Below are 20,889 nucleotides of genomic sequence, written 5' to 3'. Positions count from 1 at the left end.
CTTAGGAGTTGAAATTGAGCATGAAGCACCGTTTGAGTTTGAAACTATTATTTAAAAATAATAATAGTTAGTAACACTAATATTTCTTGAATAAGTAGTTTGACCACAGTTTGACCAAAAATTCAAAAAAACTTAAATTTGAGGATAACTTTTTTTCCTTTCAGAATTTGAGGATTCTAAAAGTTTGCAAAATGCCTTGCGGCCGTCGAAATCGGAAGCAGATTTTTGTGCTGAACATTTTGATATATTATACATTTTTTCTCAACATCGTATGCAAAAGTTATAACCGTTTTACTTTTTCATAACACGTTTTTGCAAAACATGTCGAAATTTATGCTTTTTAATTTTCCTAACTATTAGATATAGTAACATAACTACATCTTGAAGGGTTTTATTTTTTGAAGTTTTTATCATTTCTTTTGTTTTTTTTTTCAAAACTGAAATGGCGATACGTGGGGGGGGGGGGGGGGGGGGGTAGAGTTTGGTGGTGTCCAACAAAAGCATAGTACAACATGGTGTCCATCCAATCCTACTGTCGAGTACATCTGCTAGCACCGTCCAGCCAAAGTCACAACTAAGGTTAACCAAGCCAGAGTCACGTTCTATTAAAGTGGCAAAAAGAATTACTTTTAATATAGCAAAACTAATTCTATCAACTATTATTAAAGGCTAAACAACTATTAATACAAAATTTTAGCAAAATTAAGATTAATTAATTATAAAAATTTATCTACTGTTGTCTAACAGAAGCATCCTACAACATGTTAAAATCTACAGATAGAACTAACTAAAAATAATTGAAAAGAACAATTAAAGGACTAAAACGACTATATAAGCAAAACAATACTGTTTTAATTAAAATTTTAATATAAATTATTCTAAAAATAATCAAATAAATCTTACTGTGACAACAATCTAACATGTGACTAGGAGAAAAAGAATTAAATTAAAAACTATTTTTAAACTCAAATTATTCACAATCTAGGGTTTGAAGCAAATTTGAAAACAAATCATAATTAAATCATTCAAATTTGAAAACTAATGACAGAAACAGAAACTAGACAAAATTATGAATCTAATGCAAAAAGAATCACTCAAAAACATCAAATATCCTAAAAGATATAAGCAATTTAAAACAGAGACTAAACACAAAAAATAAATGGAAAAACAAAAAACAAATTTCAAAATCTCTTTAGTCCCGGTTCGTGGCTCAAACCGGGACTAAAGGGCATCGCACCCTTTAGTCCCAGTTCGTGGCTCAAACCGGGACTAAAGGTCCCATTTGAACCGGGACTAATCCCTGCCTAGCGCCTTAGCCGCTTGAGTCGGGACTAATGCTCACATTAGTCCCGATTTGTAATGCAACCGGGACTAATGTGTAGATTGAGCTTGGACCAAAGCCCTGTTTTCTACTGGTGAGGCAGTCGAGAAGGAGTTACATGGTGAGGAGGAGGCGGCACCAGAGTGAGCGAGGAAGCTTGTATAGCCGATCTGGCAAGGAAAATTTGCCCTTTTTTGCACGAACTATTGAAGTTGGCTCCATTGTGTGCCGCTTAAGAGGAAGATATACATGCGTTTTCTCCATTTCAAAGAGAAAGAGAAAGAAACCTTATCTCCATAAAAAAAACTTTCTCACATCAACCAACCAACAGATGACACGCGGACATCACATCCATTTCAAAAGGAAAAAAAGAGCCTTCAACTCAAAATAAAAAAGATTTTCTAAAAAAGAAACAATTCCCACAACAGCCAAGCCGTAGCTGCCACTTGCATAGCTGAGAGGCCGCCTTTTTCATGTGACTTAATGGGTTTAATGAGATGATAATGCATCATAGGTGGGGAGACAAACCCTGAGCTGTTAATTTTGAATCATCTATATCTATATCTATATCAATATAAAAAGAACCAAAGGGCAGATCCAATTAATCTCGGCCATTAAATCATGTCAATCCAACGACCTAGAGTGCTTCAATGCCGAGCGCTCAACACATTTAGCGTACAGTTAATTTAATGCCAAATATAGTGCTAATCACATAATAACACGCGAATAATATCATACTTAATATCTGCATGCACTTAATATACTTCCAAATTAGCGTGCATTGCACGTACACATTGACTAGTTAGTTATATCTTCCAATTTTACCGATGCTGATATATAAGTATTTGTTATCATCCAGAAAATAATAAAAAAGAAAATATCATGTGCATCCCCCCGCCCCCCAGCCCACACATCCCACGCCATTAAAATGGGTAGATACATTACCCACGTCCTTGCTACCCCTTTCTTAATGGAGCTGCTGCTAATTTCTGTCAAGAATCTTTTGATAGAACTCAGTTTCGACAGCGATGCTACACTTAACGGTGATAGTATAAGCCAAAAGATGAAGCAAAAAGCACCTACTTAGAAGCTTTTCTGGCTTTTTTGTCAAAGTGAAAAATCTGAAAAAGCAGAAGCAAAAGCCTAAATAAACAGGGCCTTAGGCCCTGTTTGATAGCAAAGTATTTTTTAAGTATTTCGATAATACCACAGTTTTTTAGATTGCCATAGTATTTTTTACAATGACCTGTTTGGTAGTCCGTAACAACTGTGGTTTTAATACTGTAGTATTTGCTAAACTGTGGTTTTTTCTCTGCATAAAAAAAGAATCTCAGACCTCTTTTTAAAAAACAGAGGAGCCGAAAAGAAGGGTCTCCTTCGTTATCCTTTCCCTCTCTGTTCAACAACTCGCTCCTACCACGCCGCCGACGCGTCGCCTTGTCGTGTTGTAGAAGTTGTCTCTCTTGGAAGCACTTAACCAAATTATAAAATACATATTTTTTCATCCGAAAATCTCTCTTACATCTCAATTCATGACCCTCTAAAATTTCTCTCACGTACTTATGCCCCGTAAGGATGGAAGTGTGAATACGTTGGTGATTGCTTGAACCTCTCTCGCCTTTGTATACGGCTTCGATGATGGCCAACTCATCATCTTCTCGATGTTTACGCTTCAGAAAACTCCCCCACATTGATGGAGAAACTAGGAGGACTTACAGAGGATAGAGACGATGCAAATATCAAGTGAATGCGCTGAGCGTGGCCGCGCGATTCCAATCCTGGCGCAACTCTTCGTGCCCCTCGGAAGTGACACAGATGACTGGCCAACTACGCGACGTGTTGGGTCGTCACCTCCACGCGTAGCTCCGCTGCGCCTCGATGGTGACGCAAAGAACGGTCAACAGCTCCGTCTATGTGTAGCTTCACTATCAGGTGATTCACAAGAAATGCCGTGCCATGGATGATCTTTTTTGTATATACAAGCCACCCGTTGGGTTGTTATGCATGCTGATGGTTAGGATATCCAGCTAGCTAGCTACAAAAGCTCAACAGAATAGTATTCAAACGGCTGGCCAGCTGCATGTCCTTCCCCTGCTAACGGCTAGGTAGCTGACTGTTTGTACGCAACAGCTAGGCAACAATACTGTGTTTTGCGGCAACAACCAAACAGGTCATAATAATCTCAATACTTCAAGATACTTTGGTATTATCAAAACTGTGGTATCTTGTACCCATTGACAAAAATACTGTGGTTTTCAATACTTCGGTTTTTCTAATATTTTGCTACCAAACATAGCCTTAGCCCTTAGGCCTAATATTTTTGTGCTTTTGACAGCAAAAGAAGACGACCTATTCAGCCTCACTTGATTTCATCACTTCGATATTGTCATTACTTCAATATTTTTGTTCAAGAATCTGTTGATACTACACAATTATGAGATGATAACACATAAAATGTACTCCAGCTATTAAATTTAAATCATTAATTATCCTCCATTTTTTCTGGTACTGCTGGGTATGGAGTATTTAAGATCATCCGGAAAATCGAAAGAGATCCTGCATCGTCCGTAACAACTGTGGTTTTAATACTGTAGTATTTGCTAAACTGTGGTTTTTTCTCTGCATAAAAAAAGAATCTCAGACCTCTTTTTAAAAAACAGAGGAGCCGAAAAGAAGGGTCACCTTCGTTATCCTTCCCCTCTCTGTTCAACAACTCGCTCCTACCACGCCGCCGACGCGCCGCCTTGTCGTGTTGTAGAAGTTGTCTCTCTTGGAAGCACTTAACCAAATTATAAAATACATATTTTTCCATCCGAAAATCTCTCTTACATCTCAATTCATGACCCTCTAAAATTTCTCTCACGTACTTATGCCCCGTAAGGATGGAAGTGTGAATACGTTGGTGATTGCTTGAACCTCTCTCGCCTTTGTATACGGCTTCGATGATGGCCAACTCATCATCTTCTCGATGTTTACGCTTCAGAAAACTCCCCCACATTGATGGAGAAACTAGGAGGACTTACAGAGGATAGAGACGATGCAAATATCAAGTGAATGCGCTGAGCGTGGGCGCGCGATTCCAATCCTGGCGCAACTCTTCGTGCCCCTCGGAAGTGACACAGATGACTGGCCAACTACGCGACGTGTTGGGTCGTCACCTCCACGCGTAGCTCCGCTGCGCCTCGATGGTGACGCAAAGAACGGTCAACAGCTCCGTCTATGTGTAGCTTCACTATCAGGTGATTCACAAGAAATGCCGTGCCATGGATGATCTTTTTTGTATATACAAGCCACCCGTTGGGTTGTTATGCATGCTGATGATTAGGATATCCACCTAGCTAGCTACAAAAGCTCAACAGAATAGTATTCAAACGGCTGGCCAGCTGCATGTCCTTCCCCTGCTAACGGCTAGGTAGCTGACTGTTTGTACGCAACAGCTAGGCAACAATACTGTGTTTTGCGGCAACAACCAAACAGGTCATAATAATCTCAATACTTCAAGATACTTTGGTATTATCAAAACTGTGGTATCTTGTACCCATTGACAAAAATACTGTGGTTTTCAATACTTCGGTTTTTCTAATATTTTGCTACCAAACATAGCCTTAGCCCTTAGGCCTAATATTTTTGTGCTTTTGACAGCAAAAGAAGACGACCTATTCAACCTCACTTGATTTCATCACTTTGATATTGTCATTACTTCAATATTTTTGTTCAAGAATCTGTTGATACTACACAATTATGAGATGATAACACATAAAATGTACTCCAGCTATTAAATTTAAATCATTAATTATCCTCCATTTTTTCTGGTACTGCTGGGTATGGAGTATTTAAGATCATCCGGAAAATCGAAAGAGATCCTGCGTCGTCCGTAACAACTGTGGTTTTAATACTGTAGTATTTGCTAAACTGTGGTTTTTTCTCTGCATAAAAAAAGAATCTCAGACCTCTTTTTAAAAAACAGAGGAGCCGAAAAGAAGGGTCTCCTTCGTTATCCTTCTCCTCTCTGTTCAACAACTCGCTCCTACCACGCCGCCGACGCGCTGCCTTGTCGTGTTGTAGAAGTTGTCTCTCTTGGAAGCACTTAACCAAATTATAAAATACATATTTTTCCATCCGAAAATCTCTCTTACATCTCAATTCATGACCCTCTAAAATTTCTCTCACGTACTTATGCCCCGTAAGGATGGAAGTGTGAATACGTTGGTGATTGCTTGAACCTCTCTCGCCTTTGTATACGGCTTCGATGATGGCCAACTCATCATCTTCTCGATGTTTACGCTTCAGAAAACTCCCCCATATTGATGGAGAAACTAGGAGGACTTACAGAGGATAGAGACGATGCAAATATCAAGTGAATGCGCTGAGCGTGGCCGCGCGATTCCAATCCTGGCGCAACTCTTCGTGCCCCTCGGAAGTGACACAGATGACTGGCCAACTACGCGACGTGTTGGGTCGTCACCTCCACGCGTAGCTCCGCTGCGCCTCGATGGTGACGCAAAGAACGGTCAACAGCTCCGTCTATGTGTAGCTTCACTATCAGGTGATTCACAAGAAATGCCGTGCCATGGATGATCTTTTTTGTATATACAAGCCACCCGTTGGGTTGTTATGCATGCTGATGGTTAGGATATCCAGCTAGCTAGCTACAAAAGCTCAACAGAATAGTATTCAAACGGCTGGCCAGCTGCATGTCCTTCCCCTGCTAACGGCTAGGTAGCTGACTGTTTGTACGCAACAGCTAGGCAACAATACTGTGTTTTGCGGCAACAACCAAACAGGTCATAATAATCTCAATACTTCAAGATACTTTGGTATTATCAAAACTGTGGTATCTTGTACCCATTGACAAAAATACTGTGGTTTTCAATACTTCGGTTTTTCTAATATTTTGCTACCAAACATAGCCTTAGCCCTTAGGCCTAATATTTTTGTGCTTTTGACAGCAAAAGAAGACGACCTATTCAACCTCACTTGATTTCATCACTTCGATATTGTCATTACTTCAATATTTTTGTTCAAGAATCTGTTGATACTACACAATTATGAGATGATAACACATAAAATGTACTCCAGCTATTAAATTTAAATCATTAATTATCCTCCATTTTTTCTGGTACTGCTGGGTATGGAGTATTTAAGATCATCCGGAAAATCGAAAGAGATCCTGCGTCGTCCGTAACAACTGTGGTTTTAATACTGTAGTATTTGCTAAACTGTGGTTTTTTCTCTGCATAAAAAAAAATCTCAGACCTCTTTTTAAAAAACAGAGGAGCCGAAAAGAAGGGTCTCCTTCGTTATCCTTCCCCTCTCTGTTTAACAACTCGCTCCTACCACGCCGCCGACGCGCCGCCTTGTCGTGTTGTAGAAGTTGTCTCTCTTGGAAGGACTTAACCAAATTATAAAATACATATTTTTCCATCCGAAAATCTCTCTTACATCTCAATTCATGACCCTCTGAAATTTCTCTCACATACTTATGCCCCGTAAGGATGGAAGTGTGAATACGTTGGTGATTGCTTGAACCTCTCTCGCCTTTGTATACGGCTTCGATGATGGCCAACTCATCATCTTCTCGATGCTTACGCTTCAGAAAACTCCCCCACATTGATGGAGAAACTAGGAGGACTTACAGAGGATAGAGACGATGCAAATATCAAGTGAATGCGCTGAGCGTGGCCGCGCGATTCCAATCCTGGCGCAACTCTTCGTGCCCCTCGGAAGTGACACAGATGACTGGCCAACTACGCGACGTGTTGGGTCGTCACCTCCACGCGTAGCTCCGCTGCGCCTCGATGGTGACGCAAAGAACGGTCAACAGCTCCGTCTATGTGTAGCTTCACTATCAGGTGATTCACAAGAAATGCCGTGCCATGGATGATCTTTTTTGTATATACAAGCCACCCGTTGGGTTGTTATGCATGCTGATGGTTAGGATATCCAGCTAGCTAGCTACAAAAGCTCAACAGAATAGTATTCAAACGGCTGGCCAGCTGCATGTCCTTCCCCTGCTAACGGCTAGGTAGCTGACTGTTTGTACGCAACAGCTAGGCAACAATACTGTGTTTTGCGGCAACAACCAAACAGGTCATAATAATCTCAATACTTCAAGATACTTTGGTATTATCAAAACTGTGGTATCTTGTACCCATTGACAAAAATACTGTGGTTTTTAATACTTCGATTTTTCTAATATTTTGCTACCAAACATAGCCTTAGCCCTTAGGCCTAATATTTTTGTGCTTTTGACAGCAAAAGAAGACGACCTATTCAACCTCACTTGATTTCATCACTTCGATATTGTCATTACTTCAATATTTTTGTTCAAGAATCTGTTGATACTACACAATTATGAGATGATAACACATAAAATGTACTCCAGCTATTAAATTTAAATCATTAATTATCCTCCATTTTTTCTGGTACTGCTGGGTATGGAGTATTTAAGATCATCCGGAAAATCGAAAGAGATCCTGCGTCGTCCGTAACAACTGTGGTTTTAATACTGTAGTATTTGCTAAACTGTGGTTTTTTCTCTGCATAAAAAAAGAATCTCAGACCTCTTTTTAAAAAACAGAGGAGCCGAAAAGAAGGGTCTCCTTCATTATCCTTCCCCTCTCTGTTCAACAACTCGCTCCTACCACGCCGCCGACGCGCTGCCTTGTCGTGTTGTAGAAGTTGTCTCTCTTGGAAGGACTTAACCAAATTATAAAATACATATTTTTCCATCCGAAAATCTCTCTTACATCTCAATTCATGACCCTCTAAAATTTCTCTCACGTACTTATGCCCCGTAAGGATGGAAGTGTGAATACGTTGGTGATTGCTTGAACCTCTCTCGCCTTTGTATACGGCTTCGATGATGGCCAACTCATCATCTTCTCGATGTTTACGCTTCAGAAAACTCCCCCACATTGATGGAGAAACTAGGAGGACTTACAGAGGATAGAGACGATGCAAATATCAAGTGAATGCGCTGAGCGTGGGCGCGCGATTCCAATCCTGGCGCAACTCTTCGTGCCCCTCGGAAGTGACACAGATGACTGGCCAACTACGCGACGTGTTGGGTCGTCACCTCCACGCGTAGCTCCGCTGCGCCTCGATGGTGACGCAAAGAACGGTCAACAGCTCCGTCTATGTGTAGCTTCACTATCAGGTGATTCACAAGAAATGCCGTGCCATGGATGATCTTTTTTGTATATACAAGCCACCCGTTGGGTTGTTATGCATGCTGATGGTTAGGATATCCAGCTAGCTAGCTACAAAAGCTCAACAGAATAGTATTCAAACGGCTGGCCAGCTGCATGTCCTTCCCCTGCTAACGGCTAGGTAGCTGACTGTTTGTACGCAACAGCTAGGCAACAATACTGTGTTTTGCGGCAACAACCAAACAGGTCATAATAATCTCAATACTTCAAGATACTTTGGTATTATCAAAACTGTGGTATCTTGTACCCATTGACAAAAATACTGTGGTTTTCAATACTTCGGTTTTTCTAATATTTTGCTACCAAACATAGCCTTAGCCCTTAGGCCTAATATTTTTGTGCTTTTGACAGCAAAAGAAGACGACCTATTCAACCTCACTTGATTTCATCACTTCGATATTGTCATTACTTCAATATGTTCAAGAATCTGTTGATACTACACAATTATGAGATGATAACACATAAAATGTACTCCAGCTATTAAATTTAAATCATTAATTATCCTCATTTTTTCTGATACTGCTGGGTATGGAGTATTTAAGATCATCCGGAAAATCGAAAGAGATCCTGCGTCGTCGTCCCCCCCCCCCCCCCCCCCCCCCCCTCCCAATCCTTCACCATAAACCCAGGTAGATACATTGCCCACATTCCTACAATCCCACATAACCTTATCATGCCATCCATATTCAGTAGGAATTGAAGCCATTTATGTGTTACCGCATGCGCTGGATTTATGAATTGACTAATACTCCTACATGCCAAAAGTAAGGCACGACACATTAATTATTTGTGCCATATAAAGATTACCCGGTATTGACTATTCCAGCATTCCCATCATCTTCCTTGTGTACCTGTCTGCGACTTAAGAAATGGCGTCGTTTACAGATCTTTTAGTACAACTTCTCTTGCTCACCACTCTCTTCCCTACACTCGCACTATCCTATATCAATTCAGCTACCACAAGCATACACCAAAATGCCACAAAATCCTCTGCTTATCGTGCTTACATCATGCTCGTCCAGCCACCACCCTTGAATCCAGGCGAAGACGCGCATCATCAGTTTTTTTTCGAAAAGGGGGACTCCCCGGCCTCTGCATCAGAACGATGCATACGGCCACATTTATTAATAAAGGAGGTTCAACAAGGTCTTAAAGTCTGGAAACAAAATAAAAACGGCAAGCTCACACAGAGCCACAACGCCAAGAACAAAAGGCCCAAAAAGCCACAACCGGCTGGCAAAACAAAAGATAGGTAAACTAATCGCCTATCCTATTACATGACCGCCATCCAAACCGGTTGAAGATATCCCGCGCTACCATCTTCCACCGGACAGATCCAGTAACCAAACGCTTCCTGGCCTCCGTCGGAGTGAGTAAGGACCACATACGGATCAGCGCAGTAGCCCGGAATAATTCTTGCAAAAAATGAATAGTTGTTGTTCTGTTAAAAGCTAAATCATTTCTGCAGTTCCAAATTGCCCATTACAACGCGCATACCCCTACACGAATGTGTCTAGCTGTTTCGAACTCTATCCCAACAAGCCACGTTCCGAATAACGTATTGACCGAATTCGGAGGAGTAATATTAAAGGCAATTTACATAGTGCGCCACAAAACTCTTGCCAACGGGCAATCAAAAAAGAGGTGTTTGATAGTCTCGTCCCGATCACAAAAACTACACCTAGTAGATCCTGTCCAGTTGCGCTTAACCAAATTATTCTTTGTTAAAATTACTTGTTTATGCACAAACCACATAAACACTTTAATCTTCAAAGGAACTTTGACTTTCCAAACATGTTTGGAACTAGGAATAACACTAGAGTTAATGATATCGATATACATCTATGTGACTGTGAACTCTTCAGACCTAGTACGCTTCCAACACAACTGCTCGGGCTGATGAGCTAACTGAACCTCCATCAGTCTACGCACCAAATGAAGCCATGCTTCCCATCGTTCGCCCACAAGCACCCTCCTAAACTGAATATTCATCAGTGGCACAAGTCTTTCTTGTCGAGCTCGTTGGCAGGTGACTCTATCAAGTCACGTCTTCTCTACTCCTACACCGAGGTGTTCAACGGCTTCGCCGTGAGGCTCACCGTTGCCGAACTCGACATGGTGTCCAAGAAGCCAGGGTTTGTGCGTGCATTCCCAGACCAAACGCTGCAGCTAATGACCACCCACACGCCAGAGTTCCTTGGGCTAAGGAATGGCACCAGGTTCTGGAGCCAGGCTGACTACGGGAAGGGAGTTATCATCGGGCTGCTTGACAGCGGCATCTATGCGGCGCACGCTTCCTTCAACGACCATGGTATTCCACCACCCCCCGCGGAAGGGCTCGTGCGACGCGGCCCAGTGCAACAACAAGCTTATCGGTGCCAAGTCACTGATTGCGGGTGATGACTCTGACGACGAAGAGGGGCATGGAACACACACCTCATCCACAGCCGCCGGAAACTTCGTAACCGGTGCATCATACAATGGTGTGGGCACAGGCACCGCGGCCGGAATTGCCCCGAGCGCCCACATTGCCATGTATAAGGCATGGGTTGCTCGTGATTGCAAGTCATCTGCCATACTGGCCGGCCTAGAAGAGGCCATCAAGGATGGGGTGGACGTACTCTCGCTCTCCCTTGGCAGCAGCACAGGCGCCAGCTTTGATCAAGACCCCATATCTATTGGCGCTTTCAGTGCCATGTCCAAGGGCATCCTTGTGGTGTGCGCCGCTGGCAACAGCGGTCCGACTCAGCGCTCCGTCGCCAATGAAGCACCCTGGTTGCTCACGGCCGCCGCCGGCTCCGTGGACCGGAGCTTCGGAGCCAACATCCATCTCGGCAATGGCAAGAGCATTGAAGGAGAAGCACTTACCCAGATAGCGAATCCAAGCTTAAAGTTGCACTCTCTCCTCTACTCCGAGAAATGGCGGTACTGCAATTACGACTATGATAGTAGTATCATTGGTAAGATCCTCGTTTGCAAGGACAATAAGTCGAAGGCTCAACAGTCCAAAATCCGCAACATAGTGGGCACTGGCGCGGCAGGCGTGGTGTTGTTCAACGACGAAATCAGTGGCTACACCACCATTGCTACGGACTACAACTGCAGCGTTGTACAGGTGACTGCGGCCGGTGGCGAGGCCCTCATAGCTTACATCGCGTCGACGGACAATAGCTCTGCGGCGTCTCTTGCGTACAACGGCACACAGTTTAGCGTACGCCCTGCCCCCGTCGTGGCCTCGTTCTCTTCCCGGGGTCCAAGCTCACTCGCCCCCAACATCCTAAAGCCAGACATAGTGGCACCGGGCCTCAACATCCTTGTTGCTTGGCCGTCAAAAACGGGCCATGGACAGGGCCCTTTCAACATCATATCAGGCACATCCATGGTGACGCCACATGTCAGTGGTGTCGCGGCGCTCATCAAAGGCATCCATCCTAACTGGTCGCCGGCCACCATCAAGTCTGCCATCCTGACAACGTCAAACATCATTAACGGTACCGGCGGCTCAATCTTGGACGAGCAGCATAGAAAGGCGGGCGTGTATGACACAGGCGCCGGCCATGTAAACCCGGCGAGAGCCGCCGACCCTGGCTTGGTGTATGACCTCAGCGTCATTGACTACGCTGGCTACATCTGCTGGCTCCTTGGTGACAGCGGCCTAGCAACCATAGTGCGCAACTCGAGTTTGACCTGTGCGAAGCTGCCCAAGGTCCAGGACGTGCAGCTGAATTACCCGACGATAACCGTGCCACTAACATCGACGCAGTTCACCGTGAACCGGACTGTGACATACGTCGGGCCAGCAAATTCAACATTCAAGGCGAAAGTGGACGTGCCGAGGTCTCTGACGGTGCGTGCCGTCCCGGAGACGATGTCGTTCTCCAAAACCGGAGAGAAGAAGACCTTCAGTGTGTCCGTGAGCGGCCACGACCTGGGCAAAGAGCTCTACGTGGAGGGAACCTTGAGCTGGGTATCAGAGAAGCATGTCGTGCGTAGCCCCGTCGTCGTTGTCGCCATAGGAGGTGATACTGCTCCGGCACCATCACCATGAACGATGTCCATGCCATGAGATCGATGGCTGTTTTCTTTGTCCTTGTTCAATTCATTTTTGGTTTACTGTTGCGTCAACATATATAAACAGTAATAATGGAACAGGAATGTAAATCGTCTCATCTTTCCCTAATAATAAAGCACGGATTGACTCCGTGGGTTCACCGTCACAATACGCTTCTTCTCATGAATTTACGCTTTCAGTTTTTCACCTATATTATTTTCTACATCCGAGGTGGTACTATTGCTTCTTACCATCGGACCGATTAGAAGACGAATCAGACGCCCACAAAAAACAAGACAGATCCGAACACGTCCTCCGCTCCTAAGTCGGTCAGCACGCACGTTCTTCTCTCATCTCCCACCCTGCAGCAAAATCCAACCTCCACGGATCCATCACCGCCACCATACCAAGATCCGGCGAGAGAGCAATCGTCCCGGACGTGGGCGATCATCTGGAACATGGAGCTGCCGTGAAAACGCTCCGTGTCATGGAGGGCGAGGTCAAGGTCTGCTACCTCGGCCACGAGTCCACGATCTCAACTTGAGCTTGTCGAGGCAGATGTTTTGCGAGCTGTTGGTGCGCCGTGTGCAGCCTCAACGCCAACGATAGCCTGATCATCCCAACAGCCGAGGTAGCCAACCGGCTTGGCCTTTGCCCTCGCTGCGCCACCGTCGGAGTGCGCGACCGTGGTGGAGTGGCTCTACAGGTGGCTGCACGGAGGCCGGCAGAAGCTTGTGAAGAGCCATGACTGTGATCGATAGCTTTTTTTGTTTTCCTTTGAGTTGATGGGGGCTAGATGTACTTCAGACAAGGCTTCAACAAGGAAGAGCGGAAGACCACTAATACTTTTTAGTATTGGATGATATAGTGTACTATCTATCTATCCATTCAAGAAAGTTGGTGGCGATGGAATCCGCGTGTGTGCGTGTGTGGCTGTGCCTCTAGTCGCTCGATGGTTTTTCAGGTTCCGTAAAGTAAGAAACTGTTGATTCTATTCTAAATTCTAATAATGTTGATCATCAGGGAGAGAGATCAGAGGACGGATGGAAGGGATGGGGACAACATTATATTCGAAAGGGAATAACGCTGGAATACCTTGCTGTTGCTACCTGTCAGAGTGCATAATTATGAAGTAAATTACTCGGCACTGCTTAGTTGCCAAACTTGACAGTTGCTAAGACCTTCTGTCGACAAGATACACAAACATACAATTGCATGGTAAGTTAATGTCTTCGGATGGATTTTGTTTGCCTTTGTTGACAAGAAAACTATAACTATTTGCTTACAATTTATCAAAGGTAAATTGCCAGCGACATGAGAAGTACGTTCATTGATTTCATGTGGACTAACTTACTGGATGATTTTATTCATTTCTTATAGCTTCACTCAAATAATTCTCCCTATATTTTTGGGTAATTCATTTCATCCAATAGTTGATAGTTGCTTCATTATTACAAAAATTGATCAGACCAGGAAAAGAGATCTTATGATAGTTTTTTCATTATTACGAAAAATTCAACAGAGAGAAAAATAAATCTTATCTAATAGTTTGATCTTTTTCCCCATTATCTGAGAGAAGTTCTCCCTAGATTGCGGATGCAATCGTGGCATAAGATTGTTAAGAGTGAAGACATGCATATGGGTACTTTCCACTGGCACATCACTCTGTAATGAAAAGAATAGCATCATATTTTATTTACCCAACTGTTGTTCTCCAAAACTAATCATATTATTTGCTTTTTACAGGTACCATGTAGAGTATTCAAAAAGGTCATCTTCATGAAAACTAGCAGAAGATAGACATTAGGAAAAATGAGAGATGAGGTGAGTTTTTGTTGTTCACCATCCAATTCAAGCATCACACAAATTAAGCATTACTATTCAAAGGATGCAGAGTTAACCTGTTCATCCTTCTAGAGGAATTAATAAGTTAAAATTTGTGTCCCGTTGCAACGCACGGACTTTTTTGCTAGTATATACCAATACGTGATGGTGTAGAGTTTGTTTTTTCTGTTTTATTTATTTATACTTTTTTACTGCAAAATTGCGGGTCAGTTACAATTCCATTCCCTTGTTCTGCTACTCGACGCGCCTGTGAGGCATTGGTTTCAGCTTTATGTTTTGTTAGCTGAGAGTATTATGTTTGAATGCCCACACCATAGGCCTGCTCCGGTGCTCCCCCCTAACCTAATTTCGGAGGGGTATTTTTGTCCCCGCGAGTTTGTTTTTTTCTTGGCCTGCCGCAACCCAGATCCAAGCCCCGTCTAGCCCTGTATAACCCAGACCGTATACGTACAGTACCCTGGTCCAAAAAAAAACATCACACGACCCCACGTCCACGTAAGACCTACCGAATCCAATCATTCACGCGAGCAGCTCCATCAATCTCGCGAGCATTGACGCAGCTCCGTAAGTCAAGTAGTAGATCTCCACCGGCGGCTATCTCGTCGCCGGCGATCTCGTCGGACAGCGGGCGCGACAACGTCGTGAATCTCCAACGATCGTGCACAGGTACCGCATCCCGCGTCCCCCCTCTAGTCTTGCTCGCGGCAACATCGAACGAACTGCCGCCGCGCCAGTGGTAGTGGTTAACCTAGCGGAGCGGGTAACCTAGCTACCCGGCGGCGCATGCGATCGTGGATCTTGTTCCAGTAGTGCTGCTCCTCGTGATCTGGGTTCACGTAGCGTCGGTTGCCGTCGGCTGTGCGCACCACCAGTATCGTTATTTGATGTGGCGGCTAACCTAGGTATCCAACGGCAGAGGTAATCACAGATCTAGCTAGGTTTTGAGATCGTGCAGTTTCTCGCGATTGAAAGTGATCATGACGGGTGCCGTGGCCATATTCCTTACTAAGTTTGGTAGATCTGAACGACCTCGGTTGCGGTTGTTTACATAACATCCATGATCGTGTGCTATGTGTTTTATATTTCATCATTGATAATGTTTGCACATGTGATGATACATATTATTGGTTGTAGGAAATGGCGGACGAGGAGTTAACTGATATCATGGTAGACATGGAGTTTGGAGAACTGATGAAAGACTGGATAGAAGATTGGTCAGATGATGAAAATTCAGATCGTGAAGATCGGTCAGAGAATGGGAACGAATGGGACGATCTTAATGTGAGTGGCATTGTCATGTTGTAATTTTTTGGTGGCATCCGACAACATTAAATCTTTGTGTTGAAAATTTATAGATCGATGAGCTTGATGATGATCAGGAAAACAACTCGGAGCTCTCGAATGAAGATTACATTAGTCAGGTACGTAAGTGAAAATTTTTTTTTGGCATGCAAATTGAATTTCTTCTGGAATATTATATGATAAGTAATTATGTATTTGTGTTGTATTTTTCAGTTCATTTCCAAATGTCATAATGCGTACGACTATTACGGTGAATCCGACGCGGAGACATGCCTTAACAACGAATCATTAGATGCACCTGGTTCTGGGGAGTCTGACTCGTCGGTCATCATGAGTGAGGTATGTGTGTAATCAATGTTCTATGGAAGTAAGTAATGTTAAACCATAGAAACCTGTTTTCATGGTTGTGGTTTGATTGTGTAGGTGACACAAGATGATGGGGCAAAGAATGTCCAAGATACTGCCAGTGCAGATGATAAGAGGGATATGTTCATGCAGATAATGGAAATGACTTTTACGTCTCACGATGTTGCGTATGATTTCTACAACAGCTATGCTAGAGATAATGGTTTCAGCATTAGAAAGAATAAGGTCAGGTATAGCAAAACAGAGTCACGTCATATGTGTTATAGGCGGTTTGTTTGTTCAAGACAAGGAAAACGTGACAAAAAGTTGCTAACCAAGGAAGGACACAGCCGTAGGCTCAGAGCCGAGACACGCTGCTTTTGCGAAGCGCACCTGACCGTCAAGCTTGACCAAAAGCGTGGGGTTTGGTATGTTGAAAGTTTTGAGGACAAGCATAGCCATATGTTGGCAGGACCTGATGAGGTACCTTTTCTTTGGTCCCACAGAAAAATTAAAGAGTACCAGAAGGATGAGATAATGTCCATGAGAGCTGCAGGGATTAGAATTCACGACATGATGGATTGCTTCATCAACAAACATGTATGGTATGGCGGTGTTGGTTTTACCAGGCGTGAAATATACAACCTTTGCGCCAAGGAGAAGAGGAAGCTTCTTTCAAAAGGTGATGCTGCCACAGCCATAGGCATCATGGCCAGTAGGAAACAGAGGGATCCTAACTTCTTTTTCGAGTACAGGCTAGATAAGGAAGGACATTTGAATAGGATGTTCTGGTGCGACTCCCAGTCTCGTCATGACTATGAGGACTTCGGCGACGTGCTTGTATTTGACAGCACGTACAAGATGAACCGCTATGGTATGCCATTCATACCTTTTGTTGGTCTTAGCAATCACCGGAAGACTACTATTTTTGGTTGTGCCATAGTTTCAGACAAGACCGAGGAGACATACGTGTGGCTTCTGCAGACTTTTTTGAGGTCCATGTGTCAAAAGATGCCTAAGAGTGTTATCACAGACGCCGACGCTGTGATGATCAAGGCAATTCGCGAAGTCTTGCCAGACGTGTGGCACCGTATATGTACGTGGCACATAGAGAAAAATATGAAGATTCACCTCAGTCACAAGTCCTTGAAGGAGTTCCGAACTCTTCTGTACTATAGCACGTCCACGACAACATTTGAGGAGAGATGGCACGCATTTTCCAAAAGATGGCAGTCGGAAAAAACTGTAACATGGTTGAGGCGGATGTATAAGAAGAGGAGACTGTGGGCCACGGCATATCTAACAGAGGGGTTTTGGCTTGGCATGAAAAGCAACCAGCGGAGTGAAAGCCTGAACTCATGCCTTCACCTCCACCTAGACGGTGAAATGACCCTGGTGGATATGATTTTGCACTATGAGAACGCCGTTGTGTGTATCCGTGAAAACGAGGCGCGAGATGACTGCACGGCCTCACAGAGTTTACCGGTGCCAGTTACTAGCTCGAGGGAACTTGAGATAGCTGCTTCTCACGTCTTCACTCCAGCAAACTTCTATATGTTGCAAGATGATCTTAGAAAAATTGACGGCATGGAGATTGTAGAAATAAAGCTGGGAGACGGATCACAGCAGTACATCGTGGCCTGGAAGAATAACCGGAAGCGCCGTTTTTGGGTGGAGTATACACCAGTAAATTCCGCAGAAACTATAAGGTGCAGCTGCAGAAGAATGATTCGAAAGGGTCTACCTTGCAAGCACATATTCCATGTACTGAAGCACTTGAACATATCTGAAATACCGAACTGTTTAGTTCTTATTCGGTTCACGAAAGAAGCAAGGTTGGGACTGCCCGCGAGGCGCACAAGCGATCTATTGGGATTTGGTTGGACTGGGGCCGGGGAAAGAATGAAATATAGCCAGGTCAGTGTGTTAGCGTCTGAAGCTATGCATGCGGCATGCAAACACCCTGCATTGTGGGATCAGTTACAGGAGAGTTTGAAGGCTGTGATAGCTAAGAGTCATGAGTATGATCTGCTACAGGAAAATTTGTTGAAGCAAACAAATGACATCAGTAAGTGTGCAGTTGAATATGTGGACGATGGTGAAGGCAACATGATTGAGGTTAAAAATCCTATGAAAGTGTCAAGCAAAGGTGCAACAAAGGTAGATGAGAGCCGCCCTGTCTCGAAAAATGGTAGACCACTCTCTTTTGATGAGTTGAAAACCTGGTGCGACGCTTGCAACTTGGTAGGACACTCTAGACGTAGCAAGAAATGCAAACTAAATCAGAAGTAAGTGTTTGTATGCATTGTGGATTATTAAATTTTGTATCATTCATTAACTTAGCTTGTCTTCTATCATGTGCAGAAAAAGTGGAGAAGGAACAAGAGTAGAACACTTGCTTCAATTATTTACTGTGTTAATCGGCCGGCTCATACTTTGGCTAAGGTAGCTGTAGGCGCTTGTGTTTCTTTGGTTTGGAGGCTTTCGCCCCCTGATTGTATCCTTAGTGTATTAGCAAACGAGATCCCAGTCTTTGTTTAAATAAAGTAAAATGTTTCCCTCTAAACAAAAATCAAAAAAATTCTTTACTGTGTAATGACCGGGGCGGGAGGTAGAAAGAATATTGTACATTTCCCCTGCCCACGTCCTAAATGCCATTAAATAAGTAACTGTACCACTCTCCTCCCCACCACACACTCACCCACCTCCCACAGGCGCCGGTTCGAACTCCCCTCTTATCCCCACCTACAGTAGATCGAGAATACCCTCGCCGGCGACCGCTGCAGCCGCCTCCATGGAGAGAAGCCTCGGCTGGCAGAGAGCGATGATGGACCTCGCCGGCGATGAAGAGGGATGGCGCGCGCAGTTGACGGAGGTGTGCGGCTGGTTCCCCAGCACGGAGATGTAGGTCAACCACGCGTGTGGCCTCGTCAAAGTCCTCACCGACGCCGAGAGGAAGCGCGCCTTCCCCTATGGCCGCGGCGTCCCGCCGGCTGTCCTACTCGTGTGGGCAATGCGAGAGGCCACGCTGAGCGACTCCCCTGTTCAGCGCGCAAGGTGGTGGATGTACCGCTCCACCACCATGACGTTGCGGCCAGATTCAGCACGTGTCGCGTCGAGGGCGGACCGCGTCGACATCGAGCTCGCTCTCCCTGCGCCCGTCAGCTCGGACTACCAGGTCCGCCACGTGTCGAAGCCAGTGCTGCCGTTGGGCTCTGATGTCGTGGAGGACGATGTGGAGGAGGTACTGTTCATCCCTGGTGACCATGAGGAGGGCGAGGAGGACGCTGTGCAGATGGTAGCGCCGGTTGCGGTCGAGGGTGGCAAGACAATGCCCATCGACGTCGAGCTCCTTCCCCTCCTCCCTGACATAGTGAGGGTGGAAGAAGAGGAGGTGGCTCAGGATCAGGTGGCGCAGCTGTCGAACAGAACGGCGGTCAAGAAGAAGGCTTCTTTGTGTGTGGTGCGCCGCTCACGCCGCCTCAAATTTCTGAAGAAGTGAAGATGGGCACAGTTGCTGAAGGAGGAGGAAGCTGCTGGTTATCTTAAGTTAGGTATGCTGTTATATGTTTCAGCATATAAGTTAACATTATTTTGGGTTTGATGTTGGTTAGGTATGCTTTTATATGTAAGCATATAAGTTATGCAATCGGTACGGTTTGATCGGGTTCTTTGTGGCTGAAGAACTTAATATCTACTGCTCACCCTAAGTGCCAAGTTCAGTTAAATTTCTGAATATTGAATATGTACTGTTGCTTTGCTTCAGTGTTGCATGGAAGCTGCTAGATGTTGCTCCTATGTTGCAACAAGACAATGAATTAGGCTGCTGCATAAATCAGTAGTGTTGCTAGGTGATGTGCCCATGTGCATCACATACCAAATATAGAACATGCCAAAAGTGCATTGTCTGTCAAATATAGGACATGCTAAAAGTGCATTGTCTGCCAAATATAGAACATGCCAAAAGTGCATTGTCTACCAATCATGATGGCCCCATGTTATTTATGCTGCAATCTCTGTTACACTTTGCCCATAAACTGAATAGCAAATAATTCAGCAGCATTTCATCATGTCAATTACAATGATGTCAATAACTTTATGAACAATCTACTTGCTAACTATGACAGCAATCATAATGGCAAGCAGGCCAAGATACAGAAGACCTCCAAATCCTAAAATCCTATCCCTATAGAGCAATATCTCCTTGTGCATCTTAACCATTGCCCTCTTTTCTTTCTCATTCCTTTTAATTCCAGCTTCATATTCTGTAATCTTAGTCTCCAGTTTCTTGTTCTTCATGGCAAGATACTTAATGACTGACTTTGCTTTGCTATCCCACTCCCCATCAACCCATTCAACATACTCAGAAGTGATATCATCCTAAATAAATCATGAGCAATTCAAGTCATTTTATAACTGAACTTGTCGCTGCAAGCGTTAAACACTGAACTTTTTTGCAGCTTAACCGCAATAGCAGTACTAGTTTGAATATCATGCTCAGTAGACTAACCTCAAACACACATCCCCCGAGTGCGCTGCCAAAATTGTCTGCATCTACGCAGACACGGCCACTAGGAGTTTCCTGATGACCACATAGATGGAGCTTGTCATGGCCACAGGTGATGAATTATGGGCGATAATGCTGGGATGTAAAGAACAACGGTAAATAACTTACCTTTTTGCCACCAAAGTGTAGCACTGAAGAAACCCTAGCCGTGGGTTCTCCCGGCCCGCCGCCGCCCACGAAACTCCCATCCCCTGTTCCACTAGATCCGCCGCCGCTGCCTCCTGTTCCACTGAATCCGCCCCACCTG

General features: G+C 44.3%; 1 protein-coding gene and 1 pseudogene across 1 annotated transcript; both read left to right on the top strand.

Annotated features, from left to right (window-relative positions):
- The first annotated feature begins 9,401 nt into the window (after positions 1-9,401).
- LOC125518977 (subtilisin-like protease 1) lies at positions 9,402-12,580 on the top strand (annotated as a pseudogene).
- A 2,938-nt stretch (positions 12,581-15,518) lies between these two features.
- LOC125506652 (protein FAR1-RELATED SEQUENCE 5-like) lies at positions 15,519-18,367 on the top strand. Its single transcript, XM_087536826.1, has 4 exons — positions 15,519-15,709; positions 15,808-15,849; positions 15,944-16,069; positions 16,154-18,367. Exons 1-4 carry the CDS (start codon positions 15,566-15,568, stop codon positions 18,365-18,367), a joined length of 2,526 nt encoding a protein of 841 aa, XP_087392952.1. The 5' UTR covers positions 15,519-15,565.
- The last annotated feature ends 2,522 nt before the right edge of the window (positions 18,368-20,889 follow it).

Source organism: Triticum urartu, chromosome 7A, assembly GCF_056163025.1.
Source record: "Triticum urartu cultivar PI428250 chromosome 7A, HENAU_Tu73, whole genome shotgun sequence".
Lineage (NCBI taxonomy): Eukaryota > Viridiplantae > Streptophyta > Magnoliopsida > Poales > Poaceae > Triticum > Triticum urartu.
This window is presented reverse-complemented; position numbering and strand designations above follow the sequence as displayed.

Excerpts from the sequence above, each read along its gene's own strand:
- LOC125506652 (XM_087536826.1), top strand. The coding sequence starts at position 15,566 with ATGGCGGACGAGGAGTTAACTGATATCATGGTAGACATGGAGTTTGGA. Across the intron at positions 15,710-15,807 it reads ACGAATGGGACGATCTTAAT|GAAAACAACTCGGAGCTCTC; the intron begins GTGAGTGGCATT and ends GATGATGATCAG. Across the intron at positions 15,850-15,943 it reads ATGAAGATTACATTAGTCAG|TTCATTTCCAAATGTCATAA; the intron begins GTACGTAAGTGA and ends TGTATTTTTCAG.